The sequence below is a fragment of the Lepidochelys kempii genome, chromosome 2, assembly GCF_965140285.1.
Source record: "Lepidochelys kempii isolate rLepKem1 chromosome 2, rLepKem1.hap1, whole genome shotgun sequence".
NCBI lineage: Eukaryota > Metazoa > Chordata > Testudines > Cheloniidae > Lepidochelys > Lepidochelys kempii.
In genome coordinates, this window is record NC_136381.1 from 116120348 (window position 1) to 116143348 (window position 23001).

The 23001-nt window shown below is 41.9% G+C and overlaps 1 protein-coding gene across 8 annotated transcripts in view; it reads left to right on the forward strand.

Annotated features, from left to right (window-relative positions):
- Nucleotides 1-3692: 3692 nt before the first annotated feature.
- Nucleotides 3693-23001, forward strand: part of SLC35B3 (solute carrier family 35 member B3) — a 39797-nt gene continuing 20488 nt past the window's right edge. For 3 of the 8 annotated variants that reach the window (XR_012157333.1, XM_073332079.2, XM_073332082.2), the window contains exons 1-6: nucleotides 4492-4571; nucleotides 9537-11870; nucleotides 13815-14096; nucleotides 16085-16206; nucleotides 18581-18735; nucleotides 20536-20643. Coding sequence is in view for 7 of the 8 variants with exons in the window: in XM_073332079.2 (XP_073188180.1) it covers nucleotides 13896-14096; nucleotides 16085-16206; nucleotides 18581-18735; nucleotides 20536-20643 (586 nt within the window). In the remaining variant the exon portion in view is untranslated. The other 5 variants (XM_073332080.2, XM_073332085.2, XM_073332084.2 and 2 more) reach the window with 5 other exon arrangements.

Sequence of the window (23001 nt, forward strand, 5' to 3'; positions counted from 1 at the left end):
GCTGAAGTCACTAAACCTTCCCCTAGGCCAGTGCTTTTCAAGCTATCTGATGTGCGGGACCAGCAATTTTTTTTCCCCAATGTGTGCGCAGACCGGCAGATGATGGCTCGCGGACCAGCACCAGTCCACAGATCACCACTTTGAGTAGCACTGCCCTAGGCTACAAGAGTATTTGCCCAGAGTCCACATCTCTCTCTTACTGAGAGTCCATCTTGGTGCCCAACCTTACAATTATGGCTAAAAGGTCATAAAATACTCTGTAGACAAAGAATACCTACATATAACTGATAGAGCAATCAGCACACAAGAAGTAACAATGTGGACAAAGCACAGATCCGAGAGTGTTTCAGGTTTCTTCCAAAGGGGTTATAAAAAAAAAAAAAAGAGAGAGAGAGAGAGAGACAATCCCATAAAAAAATTGCCAAATGCAGGGATTTTTTTAACTCTTATTAGTCTCTCTGCATTTTTTCATTTTTCATTAAATTGGTTTTTAAAAAACTGATTATTCTAGTTGTATTAAGGCTAGCCAGCAAGGGTTTGTGCAGGTTTGAATCCCAAAGCAGAAAAACAACTAAGATGAAAGAGAAATGAAGATGTTTCTTCACCCGAATGTTGCATAGCTTTCCATGGCAAAGGAGAAGACTATGTGATCCTCTGTAAAACAATTACTAATAAACACTGTTTAAACACAAATTCAGTAATAACTTTATATGGATATTTCCTATTCATGTATTTTGTAATTCCTTGCTCTCTACCATGTTAACAGCTCTCTTAAGTTATCACAAGTCTTGTGATTTTTGGGAGTTTGCTGGAATTAGCTTAACTGGGAATCTCACCTTTCATTAAAATAAATAAATCCTAGTGCTTGCAGAGAAAAGCTTGAAAAAGTAAACCCTAAATGCTCCAACACAAGCAAACAAATAAAAAAATCCAGAATTTATTATTTTTAAATCTCATGATTTTTCAAGTCAATTTTAGTATGTTTTTTTGAATGCTTAGGGTTACCAATACTGTCTTCATGAAACTTTTAGGACTCCCTCCTGTGGAGCATTAATAACCTTGGGGACAGCATTAATTAAAATGTATTTAACGTGAGCAACACCCAAACTACCTTATATTCTCCTTAACTCCCTGGTTCCTATTAATCTATGCCCAAAACAGGCTTGCTTGATGATAAGAACATTTTCCCCCCTGCATGCATCTGGAGCTAATCCTTTAAATTTGGCATAGCTCAACAACTTCAGCCTAAACTAGCTCTTGTGTAACTAGCAACATCTTTCTTTCAGCCAGTAAAAACCAAACTTGTTTGTTTTTAAGATAAAATAGCACATTGTCACAGACCTCCTGCAGAATCCCATCTTGATATGGATTATTAATATTTACTTTGTGTATTAATTTTAAAGTAATTCTATCTAATCCATATTTCCCCATGACAGTGTTTCTAGATATCGTTTTGCTTTTTTGTGACTAAGGTAATTCTTCTAAGCAGGTATTTATCAGTTGTTTTTTTTGTTTTTGTATCCTCAAATGTATGTGCTCATTCGTTTGCCTTTTGGTACCTTCATTAAACTGCTTTTCAAAGTTTGTGCTGCTTTACTGTTTTTTGTTTCATGTAATAGCAGAGAAGTCTGATGTTCTCTGAACAGCTAATTACATCCTGTGACTTTTGTAAAAACAACCTCATGTTGGTGATCTATTATCTGTAATAGAATCCTCTGCCCCTCTTCAATGTATTCAAATCTCAAGGGGGAAAAAAAAATCTAGTTAATCATAACAAAACACTGCTTTAACTTTACTGAAAAGCGCCTGTGGCAGATAGGTCATAAGTAACTTAACATTTTCCCTCATCCTACCTTCAAAGCTCTGTAGGAGTCTCAGAGCTATTATTTATTTCTGGTGGCATCCACAGCATATTTACACACAGTAAGGGAAGACCCATTCTCACCATCAGGAGCTCACAGTTTAAAGCCAGATAAATAGAGGAAAAGTGGCACAAGATGAGTTCACTGTGTTGACTAGCTGTTCTAGTGATACCTTATGTTAATACAACATTTCAATCAGGAGATATAATCTATTCCCCATTAGCTTTAAAAAGCCACATCTGAGGCTTCTTTCCTCCTCCAGCAACACCTCTCAACTAATGAGCGTGGCTGTCTTGACTTTTTCTGCAATGTTGTAGCCATGTTGGTCTCAGGATATGAGAGAGAGAAGGTGGATGAGGTAATATCTTTTATTGGATTAACTTCTGTTGGTGACCTGAAGAGTTCCAGGGAGCTTGAAAGCTTGTCTTTGACCAGCAGAAGATGATCCAATAAAAGATATTACACCTCACCCACCTTTTCTTTCTAGGAAAAGTAGCTAAAATTAGGCAGGTTTTAGCTAAAGTGCTAGCAAAATCTGAGCTTAAACTAGACCTTTTTTCTACGATAGGTGCAGGGTTAACAGCTGCTTATCTTGTATGCTAGAATTGAGCTGAAGATGTTACTCTGCACCTATGCTAGGGGTATGTCTTTGCCAGAAAAGGGAGGTTTTACAATAGCTATAGTAAAATCCTAGTCTAGAGAAGGAAACATGGATGTAATGGTAGTTTTACAGCAGACCCTCTATTTCAGGGGTTCTCAAACTGGGAGTCTGGACCACCCAGGGGGTCACGAGGTTATTGCATGAGGGTTTGCAAGCTATCAGTCTCCACCCCAAACCCCACTTTGCCTCCAGCGTTTATAATGGTGTTAAATATATAAACAAGTGTTTTTAATTGATAAGGGGGGGGGTCGCACTCAGAGGTTTGCTATGTGAAAGGGGTCACCAGTACAAAACTTTGAGAACCACTACTTTATTTTATGAACTAATTGGGGATCACGAAATTCATAAAATGAAAATTACAATAGGTACAGTGCAGAACTTGCAGTACAGTACCCAGCTTTGCAAAATTCTCATCCTGCACAATACTGCGAAGCAATTTCTGATGTACTGAAGGAATCAGGAGGTAAAGGGCTGTGAACATGTTTCTCATCAACATCGCTTTTGTTATGGGCATAGGCTTGACCCCGCCCCCTCTTGCCCTGCCCTGCCCCCATTCCAACCCCTTCCCCAAAGTCCCCACCCCAACTCCGCCCCCTCCCTGCCCCTATTCAACTCCTTCCCCAAATCCCTGCCCGGGCCCTGCCTCTTCCCCATCTCCTCCCGAGTGCGCCACGTTCCTGCTCCTCCTCCCTCCCTCAGGGAGCTTGTTATGCCGCGAGACAGCTGTTTTGCAGCAGCAAGAGCTGGGAGGTAGGCGGAGGAGCGTGGACCTGGCACGCTCGGGGAGGAGGCTGAGGTGGGGCGAGGAGGGGAGCTTGGCTGCTGGTGGGTGAAGAGTACCCACTAATTTTTCCCCATGGGTGCTCCAGCCCCAGAGCACCCATGGAGTCGGCGCCTCTAGTTATGGGATATTCCCCATCCTCCCCTGCAGTTTGGAAGAATGGTTCATATAATTAGTGGTTTGTAAGACTGGTGTTTTTAAACTCAATTACCTAACTGGGTGCGGTAAACCCTAGGCCTTCCCACCATATATATTCACCTTGGCTCCTACATTAAACTGAACCTGTGCTGGGATTATACAAGGAGGTGGATCTCAGTTGAAAAACAAATGAACCACCCCTTGCCTCCCTAGTCCAGACAAAGGGGAGGGGGGGGGGGGAGGAGCCTTACCTGCGTGTGGAGGCACAGCCAGAGCAAAGGTCTGAGGGTCCTGCACAGGTAGGGTGACCAGATGTCCCAATTTTATAGGGACAGTCCCAATATTTGGGACTTTATCTTATATAGGCACCTATTGCCCCCCACCCTTTGTCCCGATTTTTCACACTTGCTGTCTGATCACTCTATGCACAGATAACACTGTGCGGCACAGCCAGACACGAGGCTGTGTGTCCAGGTACAGTGCTAGGGCACTCCCCCGCCATATGTGTGTGTGCGTGTGGGAGGGGGTCTCCTTACCTGGTGGGTGTTCCTATATGGGGGTTCCCCCATTTGTGAGGTCACCTCTCTTGGGGGTTCCTGTCTGGGGTTCCCCCCAGGTGTAAGGGTCTGCTCTTCTAGGGGGTGTTCCCATATAGGTCCTCTCTCTTGGATGGGGTGTCCCTAGATGGGGTGAGGGGTCTCCTGTTCTGGAGGGGTTCCTATATGGGGGCCCCTGTATGTGTGCGGTGGTCTCCTGTCCTGGGGGGGTTTCCTAGACGGGGATCTCCTCTCCCGGAGGGGGGTTTCCTCTGTGGGGGCTCCCCTGTGCGCGGGGCTCCTCTGCGGGAGGGTTTCCCGTAAGGGGAGAGTCCCCCTGTGTGCGGGGGAGGGGTGGGGGGGGCTGCTCTCCCCTGCGCCGGCCGGGGCGGGGACAATGACACGGGGCCCAGTCCCGGCAGGAGAGCGCCGAGCAGACGGATCTCATTGGCTCGATGCGCTCGGCGCGCGCACACCCCCCCCCATTCCCATCCCCCGCCATTTTCGGCGCCGAGGGGAGAGCGGCGGCAGGCGGAGGAAGACGAGAGCAGCCGCCGCCGCCGCCCCCGCCCCCTCTGCCGGGGCGCGAGCAGGTACTGCCCCCTCCCCCCCACCGGGGCGTGGGCGGGGCCAGGCTGCTTCCCGGGAGGTGGCGTGGGCCGCAGCCGCGCGCTGGGGGCCCTGAGCGGTGAGACGCGGCTGGGGAAGGGGTGCGGCCCCGCCTGGGGGGGGTGGGTCCGCTGGGCAGTTGCCCCCCCCCAGCCCCCTCGGAGCGCCGGGCGGGACGAGCCCCTGCGCAATGAGACGTGGCCGGCTCCGGGTCCCCAAGAGGGCGGGCGCGTCTCCCTGGGCGGGGCCCTTGGGCCTCCCCGCGTCGGGTCCCCGCAGCAGCAGCGTCCCCAGGTGACACCTCCCACCAAATTACTGAGCTTACTGCTGGGGGGGCTGAGCTGGGCTGGCCCTGGCGGGGGGGGTCTCTCGGTCCAGGCGTTGCACCGCCTCTGTAAAGGCTTCATCTACTCGTGAGCCACAAGTACCGCCCCCCACGTCCGAGAACTAAAAGAAATTGGAGGCAATAAGTGTTTTTGGTTTCCTTGGGTCCTTTCTGGATTTGACTCCACTTTGCATATGAGTTTCAGTGTTTCCCCTGTAAAGTCGGGCCGTTTCGTCTGCGCTGTAACCATCTTTCACATAGCAACCAGGGAGGGAAAAGAACACTTTGAAGAATGAGGAACCTGTGACTTAAAACATACACAGACAGGAGGGGAGTGAGGGGCAGGTATATTAATTGAAACTGCTTTTGAGGTTTTTTTCTATATTGGACTACAGCTATGTCTACACTAGAGACCTTACAGTTGTACCTATGCAGCTTGAGCACAGTAAGATCTCTCCTGTGTAGCTGCTCTATGCCAATGGGGGAGAGAGAGCTCCCCCCTTGACATACTTAATCCACCCCCAGCGAGCAGCAGTAGCTGTGTCCGTGGGGGTGGCTCACCTGCTGACAAAGCGCTGTGTACGCTAGCATTTATGCTCATGTAATTTATGTTGTTCAAGGGGGTGGTATATTCGCACACCTGAGCGTCATAAGTGGTAGTGTAGACATAGCCTAACTGTCAAGTTGATAGTGTCCTTTTAATGGTGTTGTAGTCATGTTGGTCCCAGGATTTTAGAGAGACAAGGTGGGTGAGGTATGTCTTGTGTTGGACAGAATTCTGTTGGTGAGAAAGAGAAGCTTTTGAGCCACACGGAGCTCTTGAACCTGGACGTGAAGAAGAGCTCTGAGTGGCTTAAAAGCTTTTCTTTCTCACCAACAGAATCATAGGGTCAGAAGGGACCAAAAGAGTAAACAGAAGATGGTCCAATAAGAGAGATTACCTCACCCACCTTGTGTCGCTACTGTCTCTCTAAGGTAGACACTTTCAAAAATGGTATGCTGCCCCTCCCTCTGATCCACCAAGACACAGAGAAGATGATAAATGTCTTCTGGCCCCCCTGCCTGCATAGATATAGGAAAAGAAACATCATTTCTATATTGATTTTTATTTTCAATAGGTGCTCCAGACATGTGGTTCTCTCTAACTACAGTTGCTAATGTTAATTATGCGCTGGAGCTTAGTTTAAGGTCTCTTATTTTTAGAAGGTTTAGCTCAGCTTTGCTTCTGGCAAAAACTTTCCTGAGGATATTTTATTTTAGCAAACCATTTGTGCAAGAGGAAGCATTTCAGTCATTTTAAATAAAATTAATTTATTTGAGCATAAGCTTTTGTGAGCTACAGCTCAGTTCATCGGATGCATACTGTGGAAAATACAGAAGATGTTTTTATACACACAAACCATGAAAAAATGGGTGTTTATCACTACAAAAGGTTTTCTCTCCCCCAGCCCACTCTCCTGCTGGTAATAGCTTACCTAAAGTGATCACTCTCCTTACAATGTGTATGATAATCAAGGTGAGCTGTAGCTCACGAAAGCTTATGCTCAGATAAATTGGTTAGTCTCTAAAGTGCCACAAGTACTCCTTTTCTTTTTGCGAATACAGACTAACACGGCTGTTACTCTGAAACCTGTTAAATAAAATTAAGAGTCAAAAAATGAAATGTTAAACATGTAGTTTGGGAAAGCTTTTACTCCGGAGAGAATTCTGTGCCAAAAAAATAAAAATTCTGCGGACAGTATTTTAAAATTCTGCGTATTTTATTTTACAATAAATGTGGAGGCTCCAGCATGGCAATAGGGAACACAGGCCTCCACAGAGGTAGGAGACCACCCTCCACTCCCAGGACACGGACTTAATGGTGTGGCTGCACCAGACCCTGACACAGCCCAAGGGTTGGTCCTGCCCCTCTGTGCCGGGTGCACCAAGATAGTGAAAGAGAGGAACACAGTCTCACATGCGTGTCTAGCCCTGATCCAGGTGTGGGGCAAGCAGGCTCAGCCTGGCAGGATCTAAGTGTGGAGGCGATGGGGGAAAATACAGGTGTGGGATGGGAGGGTTCTGTGTGGGACAATCTGGGTGTGAGGGGTGGGGGTAGATCTATGGGGGGGATCTGGATGCTCAGGGGCTTGTTGCAGGTTCCAGGTGCAGCAGGAATGGGACTCTGTGAGGGGGTCCAGGTGAAGGTGGTTTGGGCTCAGTAAGGAGGGTCAGGGTGTGAGGGTCTGGGTGCAGCTGGTTGAGGCTCAGTGGGGTGGGGGTATCTGGGTGCAGGAGGCTTAGTGGTCTGGGTGCTGGCATGGGGGTCAGGATTCAGGGGGAGGGGGTGAGACTTGATGGGGTGGGAGTCCGGATGCACAGGGAGTGGGCAGGGGGGAGCAGCTCCCTGTACAGTGACCCTTCCCTCCGCAGCTGAGGAGCAATGGGGGCAGAAAGTAGGGGTGGGGAACAGAGCTTTCTTCAGCAGGGAGAGGTTTCTCCTGGCCCCGACCAATTCTTGCAGGGGAAGAGGAAGTCCCATCCTTCCCAGTGCAGTTGGGACTAGCAGCTGAGCCTAGCACAGGGTAAAAGCCAGCAGCCGTGGCATCCCCATCTGGGGGCCTCCTCTCGCCCTCCCCCTCCCCCTGCAGTGATTTACTTCTCCATCACCTGTGCTAGGCGTCCAAAACAACACTCCTGTGCTGCTGAGGAGGGGTGCATGATTGTTCTTGGGGCTTTCCTTTGCTTCCCTGTCAGAAGTCATTTTTCTGTAGAGAAGCAAAGAATTCTGCCGGGGACATAAATTCTGCATGCACGCAGTGGTGCAGATTTCCCCCAGAAGTAAGCACCTCTTAAGTTTATAAGTGGCATTTGTAAAATTGCAGTTCTGTTGCTCATTAGTACATAAGGTGGATCAGTTACTTTGAGTATTTTGAGTAAATGATGAAGAATGACACCTCTGATATTTTGCTTAGAAAAACAGTTGCTGTGCATGTTTTTAGAGAAATATATTTCAGAAGAGTCCCGTTGTCTATAATAATAGTATTTGGTAGAGAATTTGTTTCAAATATTTACTGCATTTACTGTTTCTCATTTTAGTGTTAGGCACTGTAGAATATTCCTTTATGATAACATGTTCTCAAGCAAATAATTTAACACAGAAAAGGGAATTTTACACAATCTTCTTTTAAATACTGTATGTGAGTGGAACAAACGCTTTTTCACTGTAACTCTGGTATCCTTCGTGAAAGTTTGTTGTTTTAAAGTAGTATTTTAATCTTTAAATCCAAAACTCAGTAACAGAATACATATTGCCTTAAATTATTAGAAAATAAAATATTTTAAAAACAGCTCCTCTTCTATTTCCTTTTTGTGACCTAATTTCAGGGTTCTGTTTCTCTGCTAGTGCAATTGCTGTTAATATCTAAAGCAGTAAAGGATGTAGTTTCTGTATTGTTAGAAACATCATAGCTAGCATGAGATTTGCAGAAAATAGTCTTTCTTATGGTCCCCTGCACCTCTGAAATTCTTTAAGGCAAAATCATGCTTGTTCTAGTACTCTTTAACATCGTGCAGCACATGCCTGAATAGCAGCAGTAAGTGTGATTAGTCATAACTCTGTTTGGATTGGGCCAGACAGGAAGCTTTCTGTACAAAAGTAGACATTTATGCAGTCCACTACTGTTCGCTGAGAGACTTAAGGAAAAGAGACAAATTGAAAATTGGACTCCTTGAACTAGTCTAGTATCCTGGCTCTGTCTGGACATATCACATCCTCTGTGGTCCAGTTTGGGCAGGGAAATGAAACTAGGTGGGATTAGTTTGGCAGCTGCTGCTCTTGCTGGGAAAGAGCAATGTACACGTATGGAATCTATAGAAATGTAGGACTGGAAGAGATCTCAATAGGTCATCTAGTCCAGTTCATACACTGAGGTAGGACTAATTATTATCTAAACCATCCCTAACAGGTGTTTGTCTAACCTGTTTGTAAAGACCTCGAGTGACAGAGGTTCCACAACCTCTAGGTCCGCAGTTGTCAAACATCATTGCACTGCGACTACCTTCTGACAACAAAAATTACTGTACAACCCCAGGAGGCGAGACCGATGCCTCAGCCCGCATGAGCACTGCCACCCTGGGTGGAGGGGGCTAAAGCTCAAGCCTCACCACCCTATGCAGGGGCTGGGGGGATAAAGCCGAAGCTCAGGTCTTCAGCCCAAGCAGGGGGCCTGTAACCTGAGCCCCACCACCCAGGGCTGAAGCCCTTGGCTTGGCTTCAGCCCCAGGTGGTAGGGCTCGGGCTTTGGCCCCGGGCCCCAGCAAGTCTCACACCAGCCCTGGTGACCCCATTAAAACAGGGTTGTGACCCGCTTTGGGGTCCCAACCCACAGTTTGAGAACCCCTGCTCTTTGTAATTTGTTCCAATGCTTAACTACCCTTACAGTTAAGAAGTTTTTCCTAATGTCTAACCTAAATCTCCTTTTTTTCAATTTAAGCCCATTACTTCTTTTCCTGTCCTTCATGGATAAGAATAATAGTTACCCTCCTGTTTATAATAACCTTGTACATACTTGAAGACTGTTACCTCCCACCTCAGTATTCTTGTTTCCAGACTAAAACCCAATTTTTCAATATTTTCTTGTAGGTCACGTTTTCTTGACTTTGAATCATTCTTATTGCTCCCCTCTGGACTTCCTCCAATTCATCCACATCTTTCCTGAAGAGTGTTGCCCAGAACTGGACCCAATACTCCAGTTATCAATGCTGAGTAGAGTGGAAGAATTACTGCTTATGTCTTTCTTACAGAATTCCTGCTAATGCATCCCAGAATGTTGTTTGTTTGTTTGTTTTAGCTTAATGGTATTACATTGGTGACTCATTCAGTTTGTGATCCACTTTAATCCCCAAGATCCTTTTCTGCAGTGCTCCTTCCTAGGCAATCATTTCCCATTTTGTAAATGAGTATTCCTTCTTAAGTGTAGTATTTTGCATTTGTCCTTATTGAATTTCATCCTATATATTTCAGACCATTTCTCCAGTTTGTCAAGATCATTTTGAATTCTAATCCTGTCCCCTGAAGTGCTTGCATCCCCTCACCACTTGGTATCATCTGCAGATTTTATACGTGTACTCTCTGCCATAATCCAAATCATTTGTGAAGATATTGCATAGAACCAGACAGAGGACTGATCCCTGCAGGACCCCACTCAATATGCCCTTCCAGCTTGACTGAACCATTAATAACTACTCTGAATAGTTTTCCAAGCATTTGTGTACCCACCTGATAATAGATTCATCTAGGCTATATTTCCCTAGTTTGTTTATAAGGTCATATGAGACAGTATCATAAGCCATACTAAAGTTGAGATATCTCACATTGTTACCCGCACAATCTAGGGCACCCACTCCTACCCTTCCGTGGGCTCAGGGCATAACCGTCTTCAGGTTGGCCGGACCTTTTCTCAGCTAAAAGAGCCTTTACACAGTAAATTCTTAACTTGAATTTATTAGCACTTGATCAACAGAACACACACACCAAGCATACAATGGTCACCACTCCTGATAAAGCAGGCGATCTCTTCCTGCTGGTCAGTCGGAATCGGATAGTCTGTGGCTCCAACTTGCACAGAATGGTTGTGCAGGGTATTGAGTTTTGGCAGCTTTGATCTTGGGCTGTGTCCTGGAATTAGGTTCCAAAGAATTTCTTCTTGGAGCCCAGTTTATATAGTCAAACTTTGGTTGAGGTATAGATAAACAGGACCTATCATTTAAACTAAAGTATTACGAAATAATGTTCTTCACTAGTCTTAATACACTACCTTTTACATACTAGAGTCAATTTAAATTTTGCTAAATCAGTTATGCAACAAACAAAGGACAGAACCAATTAAAGGTCAAACAAAAGGGAAGTATAGATTTCCCAACTGAAACTGCTGATAAGAGGTTCTGCCAGACAGTGTTATCTTGCAAAGTTTTCCTTTAAACATCGTAATGTCTTTCTGTTTATCTGGTCACTGTTTCTGCTATACTTCCCTAGGGCTAGAACTCTTTCTTAACAACCTGATATTACATTGTTTTGGTGTCATTTAGGGGGAACATGACTCCTTACTTTTAGCTAATGGCCGCTGCTCCTTACTGCAGAAAGGCCTTAGACTACAACATCTACCACTTTCCCCTTATCCACAAGGCTTGTTATACTGTACTGGTGTCATGGGGGAGGGAGTGGGAAGCAAGAGAGATTGACAAAAAGAGGCTAACAAAGACAGTGGCAGTGAATATTAGTTTATAAATGCCTTCACATTAAATTGCTGCCTGGGCATGAAGTTTAGACTGAGTACTACTATATAGCACACTATTCCTCTTCTGGTGAAGGTAGTACCTCTCATAACTCATTAATTATTGGTCTGTGTAGTTAAATGAGCAGCATTGACTGACTCCTGGAGGGAGTCTCATTCAGTTTCCTTTAGCAGGATAAATGATTGCCATAAAGGAGCACTGGGAAGATGAGTTTTGGTAGATACTCTGGTGAGAAAAAATACCGTTGGGCTGGAATAACCAAAACACCAGTTTAGATCAATAAAAATGTAATTACTGACCCTGGGCTGAACTAGCTGTTGACCTGCACTTAAAAAGTACAGCAATTGACTAGGAGCAGCAATTGACCAGTGGAGTTAGCTTGAGACCAAAAAATGCAAAATTAGCCTCAAACATCAGTTATCACATATTTCACTGAAGTGAAGAAATGGATGATTTGCCTGCCCACGCCCATACTCTGCTAAATTCCTTCTCTTTGGCTGTACTCATCCAGTTATGCCTCATCCTACAATTGGAGATGAATGCATGTGACTGATAGTGGTTATAAAACTTTGGGACCACCATATTCTTGTCATGTGACCATATTTGAGACCTTGATTGTTCCTGGACAGTCACTAAGGTTTTTTTTCCTAGTCTGCACACCCTTTTTCCTGAACATTAACAGGTAATCTCAAGCAAAAGTGAGAGTTAGAAGCAAAGGGTAGAGGGGAAGATTCTTTCCAGTTTCACAGTTAGGCTCTGCATATAGAAATGGATGTGTTGAGTGTGGTGCACCTTGCCATGCAAATAAAGTAGGCTGGCCATAATCATAGTACCTCTGCACCAGTACTTTCAGTGTGATCACAGTAATGGGATCATCCCATGACAGCATATTCTGTTTTCATGCCTGTGAACATTGGTATAAGAGGGCTGGGTTTGGCCCTGTGCTGACTGCTTAACCATAGCACTGTGACACTGATGTGACAGATTTGTGCAGCATTGCTTTCTGTAGGCAGTAGAACAGGGGTGGGCAAACTACAGCCCATGGGCCGGATCCGGCCCGTCAGGGCTTTGGATCCGGCCCATGGGGCTTGCCACCCCGTGGAGTCGAAGGCCCCGCGCCGCCACTAGAAGCGGCTGGCACCATGTCCCTGCAGCCCCTGTGGGAGGCAGGGGCAGAGGGCTCCACGCGCTGCACTTGCCTGCAAGCACCACCCCCCGCAGCTCCCATTGGCCAGGAACGGGGAACTGTGGCCAAGGGGAGCTTCAAGGGAGGAACCCGCAAGCGAGGGCAGCACAGGGAACCCTCTGCCCTGTCCTCCCCCGGCGCTGCAGGGCCACTTCCAGGAGCAGCGGAGCGCAGGGTCAGGGCAGGCAGGGAGCCTGTCTTAGCCCCGCTGCATGCCGCTGCCACCCCGGAGCCACTCCAGGTAAGCGGCTCCAGGCTGGAGCCCACACCCCGAACCCCTCCTGCACCGAACCCCCTGCCCTGAGCCCCCTGCCACACCCCACCCCCTCCCGCACCCCACCCCAACCTCCTGCCCTGAGACCCCTTGTACACCCTGAACCCCAACCCCTTGCCCTGAGCCCCTTCCTGCACACTGCACCCCACTCCCACACCCTGCTTCCTGTCCCAGCCCTACATTCATGGCCGTGCATGCAATTTCCCCACCCACATGTGGCCCTTGGGCTGAAAAGTTTGTCCACCCCTGCAGTAGAAGGATTGATCCCCACTTTAAGCAAACTATTTTTGAAGGATTTTAAAGGGTATTTAACTTTTTATATGTTTCAGAAAAGTAAAATATACTAATAAAAAGTCAGGCTTAATATTTGTCCAGATCAGATTTTCCATCTCTGTGTATGTCTGAACTATGAAGGCTATACTAACAAAGCCCCATAGTGGAGACACAACCTACAGTGACAAAAGGGTTTTTTTGTCAGTGCTGAAACACCACCTCCCCAAATGACAGTAGCTAGGTCAAGGGAAGCATTCTTCCGTCAACATAATCCCCAGTGTAGGCACAGCTGTGTCAGCATAGCTACATTGGTCAGGGGTGTGCCAACAGCATTTGTAAGTGTAGACCAAGCCTCTGTATAAAGTACTCATGCACTAATTCTTAGCACTAGTGCCATAATGTTATCATTGATTCTACCTCTTGCATTAGATCTGTTATGCAGGCAGTAGTATCATAGGGGAGACACATGTACTGCACTATTGTGATTTTTAGGAATTCCCATTAAGTTTTGAAATTGAGTTGTAAAATGTTTCCATGTGCAATTTTTTGTCTGAAGCAATTTCATTAAGTTTCATATTTGTATACTGTTTTAATTTTGGGTTTCAGAGTAGCAGCCATGTTAGTCTGTATTCGCAAAAAGAAAAGGAGTACTTGTGGCACCTTAGAGGCTAACACATTTATTTGAGCATAAGCTTTCGTGAGCTACAGCTCACTTCGTTGGATGCATTCAGTGGAAATTGAATGCATCCGATGAAGTGAGCTGTAGCTCACGAAAACTTATGCTCAAATAAATGTGTTAGCCTCTAAGGTGCCACAAGTACTCCTTTTCTTTTTGTTTTAATTTTGGAATTCCATACTCAAGTGGCCTCTCTCACTTTTTTGATTTCTTTCAGCTTCCAAACAAAGGACACAAAAAGAGAGAGGAAGAAAAAGGAGAAGATTCCATTGACACTGAATGCAGCAAACTAGGAAACATGGATCTGAAATTCAACTCCTCAAGGAAATATATTTCGATCAGCGTACCTTCCAAATCGCAAGCCATGTCACCTCATATCAAATCAGTAGATGACATAATCGTTCTTGGCATGAATCTCAGCAAATTTAACAAACCCACTCAGTTTTTTATTTGTGTTTCTGGAGTTTTTATGTTTTATCTAATCTATGGATATTTACAGGTAAATTCTGTATTTATGTTTTATGCTAGTACCTCTGTTTCTTTTGTTGAACAATATTCAGCAATGTGTAGCTTGATTGGTCTAAAAATCTGTCCTAATCTATACCTTTTAAAAAAACTACATTAAAAGAACATTAAGATCAAAGTCTAACACTGAAGTTAGGGAAAAAATAGTACATGACCATATAATTAAAAACTATAATCATAATGCATCTACAAAAGAGGACCTAATTAAGGATGCTTGTGCTACCTTAATTATTTTCTTTACTTATCTTTTGAGTGCATGACTTTGCATCTTTAATTTTCTTAACAGTTGTATGTGATTTTTCTAAGTTTTTACAAAAACAAACTGAAAAAACAAAAGTTACATTGTATGGGACCATAATGACCACATGTGTCATCATCAGGGTTGAAATCTTTAGGTCTACAGTATGGACTTCTGCCACTTCAGCTAACTATTAGTAGGCTGTTATCCTTTCTGCACATTCACTAGAGGGGGATGAGATGCATGGTGTGCTAGTGGGCTTCACAGCTGTTTTCTAAACGGCAGAGGAATTTTAGGACTCCTGTATCCTGGGTTTTGTTCCCGCTTCTGTAGGTGAATGTTCTCTAGTGGTTACATACCTTTCTGCTCCTGTCTTCCATCTGCCAACCTGACTCCTGGGAGGAGGGGTTTTGTTTGTTTTTTAAATCTCCTTCCTCTGAAGCATCAGGAATGGCTACAGCTGGAGATAGGACATTGGGCAAGCTGAGACTGGGCTCTGAGGTGACACCAACCATTCTCTCTCAAGTGCTTGCCTGGCTGGTTCTTGTTCATATGCTCAGGGTCTAACTGGTTGCCATATGTGGGGTTGGGAAGGAATTTTTCCCCAGGTCAGATTGGCAGTGACTTTAGGGGTCTCTTGCTGTCCCTTGCAGTGTGGGGGTTTGGGTTACTTGCCAGGATTATCTCCTATAGCTTACTTAATTTCCCTGCCATTATGGGGTTCTCAAGCACTTGTGCTCCTTTGCCCTCCTGTTTTCTGTCTGTGGCACATAGTAGTCTAGCCTTTTATAGGCTATAATAGTTTGGTCTCATTTCAGTTGTTGGATTTAGTGTGCGGGTGCTGGGGATGGTGTAGATGGCCTGTGATATACTCTAGGTCAGACTGATGATCTAGTGGTTCCTCCTGGCTTTAAACTCTGACTGCATATTTTTAATTCCTGCTCCAAAGTGTGAAGGTGCTAGAGCTTCTCACCAAAATAACAGTAGAATTTTTTATTTTTTTTAAAACATTGGCAAAACATTTTTCCCAACCTTATTCTCATAGATAATGGGAGAACGTCTGCTGAAACTTAAATGGTCTGAAGAAACACCTGACATGGAAAGTTGCAGCCCAAATAGTTAAACTTGGCGAAGTTATTAGTAATTGAAAACAGGGCCTTATAATGGAAGGTATCAGTCTTGCTGCCAGCTCTGGCTAAAATGGATACATCTGCATAATTCTTTAGACAGTGTGTATGTTTTTCCATAACAAATGACTCCCTTGTTTTAAATGCCTGTAGATTCCTAAGAAATTAGAATTACCAGTAAATTTGTCTTTTAAATAAGTTAATGTTAACAATTTGTACTTAATCTTTTATGGGTCATTTGAGAGTGCTGTCTAGAAACAGTCAAATGAAGTAAAATGAGTAAAATGAATTGAAAACCAAGTTAAAAGCAGACACAAAGCCCTCTCTAATTTGAGATGAATGTTTATGGGCCAAATGCCAATCACTGATGAATCACTTTAATTCAGAGGAATTACACCAGCAATAAATGTGGCCTTCTTTTTTCAGTCTTTAAATGCTGCCTCTCTAATACTTCTAAGTTATGTATACTGCGTGTACTCTCTACTTATTGCTTTGCAACTTAAAAGCATGAGAATTGCATTTTCACATTGAGAAAATAGGTCTGCTAATTAAGTTTTGATTTAACAGTTGGTATGTGTGTGTTTTTTGTTTTTATAGGAACTGATATTTTCAGTGGAGGGCTTTAAGCCCTTTGGTTGGTACCTTACTTTAGTGCAATTTGGGTTTTATTCCATTTTTGGACTAATAGAACTGCAGCTTATTCAGGATAAAAGGAGACGGTAAGTGATATATCCTTTTACACATTTAACCTAGCATGAGGCAATCAGTTTGATAAATCTGACTTCCATAATTTGTGTATGAATATTGCTGTTATTTCACAGATAATTGAGTAGATTTGTATGGATAGTGATAAGATAAAATGTAGTATGATTTGATGAGTGGATTTGCAATTGAAGATATACATCACTGTTTGTTTTCAACCATATACTTGTGTCCTTTGTTCCTGTTTATTATGCCTGACTTCTGTTGTAATAGTGAAATGGAACGCTAGCACCAGTGGTTGACTTAAAAAAATTATATATATACACACACAAGTTGAAAAGTTTTAGGTATTCTTGATGCTTTGTTAGGTACCTTTTAAATTGACACTCCCATGTTAATGACTATCAGGATATGATGCTACATATTTAAGTGTCCAGGTTAATATACTATATTATTGTGCTACATACATTTATTTCAGAGGTTGCAGAACAAGTACACTAGTATTATATTGTATGCACTGTACTATGTAAGCAGAAGGCTAGTGTTTCAGGTTTAGGCCTTGATGCTGCAAGAAAGTATGGACATGCACATGCTTAATTTAAAGAACTGTAAGTATTCCTATTGAAGTCAGTGGGAGAACACACAGTGCTTAAAGCTAAGCAGATGCGTAAGTTTCTATGGGATCAGGATCTTGGGAATTTTGAAGTTGGTTGGAGATGCAGCTGTTTAGGCTAGTCCCTTTCACTTAGCTTACCTTTTTTTTTATTGTACTTTTCAGATTCATTTCATTTTTTTCAGAAGTGCATTACACACACTTACAATAATTTATTAAATATAATTTATGGAAGTATTGATAGTGACTCCATAGTTAGTTATGTTCAGATTTGCACTTAAAGCAGGACTGAAATCTGTTTCACACTTTTCTGGCTGAACTGAGTATCCAAATTTGGCACAATAACTCTTTATTAGGACAATTGTATTTTCTTTATAGTTGTTTAGGAAAATATTTACTAACTTTTTTTTTAAAGAGAATATTTAAAAATAAATCCTCTTCCAAATTTTGCTCTTTTTTCCCCCTTCAGAATTCTTTGGGTTCTGTAGTATACAACCAGAGTCTCCATATATTTCTCACTTACACACACACTCTCTCTCACATCTCAGAACAGTCCGCTTTTTGACTTTTAAAATTAAACAGGAGTTATTTTCCTCCCCAATTTTTCCCACCAATAGTGATCCTCAGCTGAGATCCAATATATTAAATTTGTGTTCATGGTATACTTTTCAGTTAAACATGCATTATATTTTACATGCTGACATTCTAAATTATAGAAAATCTATTTCTAAAATGAAGTCAGATTTATCAGGTTACACAGAACTGTTAATTTGTTAAGCTTATTTTTAAAGAGACAATATATTTGACAAAAAAGTAACCACCTGTAAAAACTGGTGAAATATTCTTATAACTATGGTACAGAATGTATTGTGAATAAGGCAAGGGTTCCAGCAAGACCACTCTTTATTCACTGCTCCCCGTAGCTGCATACAAAAAATTCAGTAAAGTTAGCTGCATGTGTTTGTGCAGCATGGCCTTTGGTGCTCACTTCAAACTTAGTGCTATAATGGTTTAAAATGTACATGTGCAAAGTGTAATTGTCAGCAGGTGATAACGCGCCACATCAAAAGCAGTATTCACCACGATACTCAAAGGCACTTCTCAGTTAGGGTATTTCAAGGCCAAATCTCAACTTTGTCTTCATCCATTTCTCCAGAGTTATAAAAAGGCACCAGAATTACTTTGTAAACAGAGGATATGTATTTTTCCCCCATTTTCTGCACATACAGAAATGGGAAAGTGTTTAGTTTAAACTTCACAAAGAAATTCATAGTCAAACAGATTTCAAAAAGTTACAAACAACTAAAAATGGAGGTGGCTGCAAGAAGAACTGTTATACAGTCATGAGAGAAAGGTGGTTAAGAACAAACAGATTCAGGAGATATGGTATTGTTCCCAGCTTCCGGTGTGTTCTTTTATAAGTCACTTAACTCCTTTGTGACTATTTCCTTTCTGTGAAATAGGGATAATTCTTGATGGGTAATGTTGAGTTAAGTCCTGTAACAGTTGTGATATGCTTTGTAATCCTTAAATAGAAGGCACTATAAAAGACTAAAGCATTATTCATTAGACCCAGTTGAAAATGGAAAATTTCACTGAAATTAACAATTACTATAAAAACTGTTGGAGATGAAATTTTAGTGAAAGTTTGACCCATTTTTTCAACCAGTTCTATTATTAGTGTACACTTTCTTCTAGCTTCTCCCAGTATGAAAGTCTCACCTATTAAAAATACAATATGCTTATAATACCAAGATTCATACATTTATATTTTGCAGAATCCCAGGGAAAACCTACATGATAATAGCCTTTCTAACTGTAGGGACTATGGGTTTATCAAATACCTCCCTTGGATATCTGAATTATCCTACTCAAGTCATCTTTAAGTGCTGTAAACTGATTCCCGTTATGATAGGAGGAGTCTTTATACAAGGTATGCACTGTTCTTACTATTAAATGTTCTTATTAGAAGATAACCACATAAGGGCCAAATCCTGTATTCCATTGACTTAATGGAAGTTTTGGGTAGAGCTGGCCAGGAAACAGTTTGGGTAGAGGCGGGGCAGGGCAGAAACTGCCCATAAAATGTAGCTTGTATCAAAACTGTTTTTTTCAGTATTGACCTTTTTAAACAAAAGGTTTTACTATAAATTAACTTAAGTTTCTAAACAATGTAATTTTGAACCCAAAAAACCCAGAACTTCTCATGTTGAAAATGCCTAAATAGGATATTTTGACAAATTTAAAAAAATCATTTGAAATGGGAAATTTGTCAAAAGAGAACTTTTCCCACAGAAAGTTTCGGTTTCAACAAATCAACAATTTTGACCTCCCAAAAAATGAAATTCCCAACCAGCTCTGGTTTGGGTTGCTCAGAGAATATAGGATTACCTCTAAAATTGTATCTAATGCTTGATATACCAGAAGAGGGATGGTGAATCTGACTGAAGCTCATAACTCTGAGCATGTAAATAAAATACATAGCATATTTCAATATTTTGATAATCCTTATAATATATATTATGAAAAATTCTCACTTGTACCTGTAGATTTGTTGCTACTCAAAGTCAGTAAGGGTACATCTGTACAGCAAGCGCCAGTGAGCCTGAGTCAAACAGATTCGGGCTCACACTGTGGCACTGAAAGAGCTGTGTAGATGTTGTGGCTCAGGCTCTGAAGCCTTGGGAGAACGGGGGAGAGTTTCTGCATGGCTATTTTTAATGCTGTTATGCGAACCCGAATCTGTCGACCCAGGCCCTGACATTTGCTGGCACTCACAGTGTAAACGTACCCTAAGATTCTCCACATGGCAAAGGACTACAGAACTGAGCCCAGAATGTAGTATTCCTATTACTGTAGTTCTGTCTTGTAGTTACAGTGGAATATTACACTTTTCAGTATTGAGACTGAAGCAATAAGAAGCCAGTTTAAAGAAGAAAATCAAATATGCAAATTTATACTAAAAAGTAAATGTGTGTGCAACTAACAACTCAGGTCTGTCTCACAATTAAATCCTCTTGTCATTTAAATTTGGAGCTTTCAGGTCTCTGTAGGTAATATTTGTATAGTGCCTTTGGATTATATAGTGCTAGGTTCTTGAAAGCTGAGAACATAGTTTAAAATGTACGTGTTAAACAGTTATTTCTGGCCGCTTATATGGTGCACACAACTCCTTGGGAAGCAATGGAATATGTTATTCAAATCACATTCTCAGGACCCCCCAAAATACAGCTGGCTGCATTGCTAAGTTCTAGACCAACAGTTCCCAAACTGGTCTGCTGAGCCTTCGCTGATGTTCTACAGATAACTGGCTGACTAAATGGTACTGGCTCTCCTTGTTTCCTCTGTGATGTTACAGATGTATTTTAGTTATCTTTAATGTAAATCTACTTTTCCGTGTAAATAATTGCTGTAGTTGCCAAAGAGGTGTATAGTCACTTTAGGGGAGGAGATGTGGCCTGTACCATTGTGAATGGTAACAGCTATTGCTCACAAGATTTCTCTGTGGAGATGTGGTATGTACTATGAAAAAGTTTTTGAGAACTGCTATTGTGGAGAGTTGCAGCCGGGCCTTCTACTCAAATATTGGGAGGGAGAACATTAGGTCCATATGTTTTGGTGGCGTACTGAATGGGAGTTTTTTTTCCTTTGTCTGCCATTCCCTCCTTAATAAAGGGGAGTTAAAATTAAGACTATTACATGGCCTTATTTTTTTGTTTGTATTTTTGTATAGGAAAACGTTATAATATTGCAGACGTGTCTGCTGCAATGTGTATGAGTCTTGGCCTAATATGGTTTACTTTAGCTGACAGCACAATCGCACCAAATTTCAACTTGACAGGTAAAGCAGCATTTATTTTACTTTATGGTTTAATCATTCTTATGTTGCCTAGAATGAGCATTGCATAAAAGCGGGAGCCTTTGGTGGTACTGCCTTGGAATGTCATAGTAAAAAGGTAAATTTTGTTATCATTTTACCAGCAGCACTACAGTTATAATAAAAGAGACACTATCATTCTAAGCTTTAGTTCTCAAGCACTTAAAACTTCCCCAGATATTACCCTTGGAGCTGAAATATCTCTGGTGGATCTCAGTGCAAAAGTAAATATATCTTGAGATGTTTCATAAAATTCCATTTGAAATACTTTAAATAGAATAAAAAGTGGTGGTTTTTTGTTTTTTGTTTTAACTTTTTCAGACTTATTTCTTGCAGCTGGTAACTAACTTTTTTCTTTACCTCATATTTGCTATAGAATTAGTCCTCAGTGAGAACTAGTGTTCTTGACATACAATTTCTTCATGTAAGTTAGAAATAGCAGAAGATATTTTAACTGATGTGATACTTCATAAATTCCTATCTAAAATTAAAAAGGAAAAAGATCACTATGCATTCATTTTTTATAAATTAGTGAAATCAAAAGGAACTTTCACTGGCCCACCAAAAAGTACAACAGATCTAACCTTGGGACTAATTTCAAGTTTCTGCCTCTTTCCCCAGAGGTACTAGAACTGTCCAAAAAAGCCAGTTTTTTTAAATAAAGACAAATTTACTTATTTTCATTACGTTCTTACTCAGAAATGGCTTAACCATTTTTGCACTGACACTCAAACTGGAAAAATGTCACCTGAAAGTTGAATAAAGTTATAAGTGACTGAAAAAGGCTCTTTAACTGGAAACAGTCAACTTTAATTCAGTGCTTCATCTACAATATCTTGAATGTATATATTTGAATAAGCAGTCATCTCAGTTTGCACTTGGTGTATTACAGGGCTTCAGACTTTGAAATCAGCATTAGCAAACTCCAACAGAAAGGTAGGGCCTCTTCAGATTCCATCTTAAAGTGGAATGGACTATAGACTTTGATATCCATCACCATTCAAATCCCTTGAGGCCAGCAAGTCTGTCAGCCTTTCTGTTACTCTACATGCTGCTACTTTAAAACTGTATATGCTTTCTAAAGAGTACACCTCTGGAAAGCATACCTCACAGTGGAACTGCACATATGTTCTTAGGGTTATGTAAACACACTGCTTCATATTTTACTAATTTACCAGTGACATTAAAACAATTTTAGTGCAAGATTGTTTGGTGTTACACATACTTAATGCCCACATCGTGCAATTTCAAGTTGTTTCATGCAGTAACCATGAATTATGTGCTATATAATAAGGCACTGGAGTTAATGTAATAGTAACATGTATGTACAATGTAGAAATTTAGAGCTGTCCATATTGAAGCTGTTTTTATTTCAAGAGATTCAGATGAGACATAGTAATTGTTTGTCAATTCATTGTGGGACCTTCATTCATTCTAGCTTTGATTGATCCTTAAACAAAATGAGCCCTTTTTTAGGGAAGAAACCTTTCCTTTTCAGAAATGTTATCCATCTAGTGTTGAGTGGTGCTCAAATAGTAGTGATGTCTAAACTCAGATGTTTATTTAGTCTTGTCATTGTTTTGCTATGTTGGCTTTATAATGCTTGTCACTTTAGTGGTATTACAACTGGAAAAAATGACTTGCTACCTATCTAAATTATAGGATCTACTGTATACATGTACATAGTGGAACAAGAGACTAGATGTGTAGTTGAACAAAGAGACATGTATTTGGAGTACAACATGTGGGTATGTTCTTTTTGGCACCCACCAAATAAGTATATCCCAGGAAAAACACATCTAGGCATACGTTCTTACTGAGGTTTTTAATGGTTAAAAGCTATTTTTAAATGACGTTCTTTAAAATCAGATTTTAAAATGTCAGATTTTTATTTTTAAATTTGTGTGAAAATATCTTTCTACAAACTGAAGGACTGAGGACCATGTTGGTCCTAACACCTTCAGTAATTTGATGCAAGTACATCTTCTGTATGTAGTCTGAGTATTATCTATATAGGACAACAAACAGCACTGCTTTTTTCCTTTTTAAGGCATTTAGGACCCATTTCAACCAAAGATCTATCTTGACACATAAGATACAAAAGGATAAAGAAAGACAGGTTTGAAGGGTTAGGGCACAGGACTGGGGCTCAAAAGAGAGTCTTCTTTCAGAAGACTGGGTCGGAGTTCTTTCCTGCTCTATTGTTTACCTGCTGTGTAAGTTGAGCAAGTTACCTCTCTGCACCTTCCTCCCATTCTGTATCTGTCCAGGTCATAGAATCTAGTCTGAATTGGGGCTTCTGCAGTTTAGAAGCTGGATATA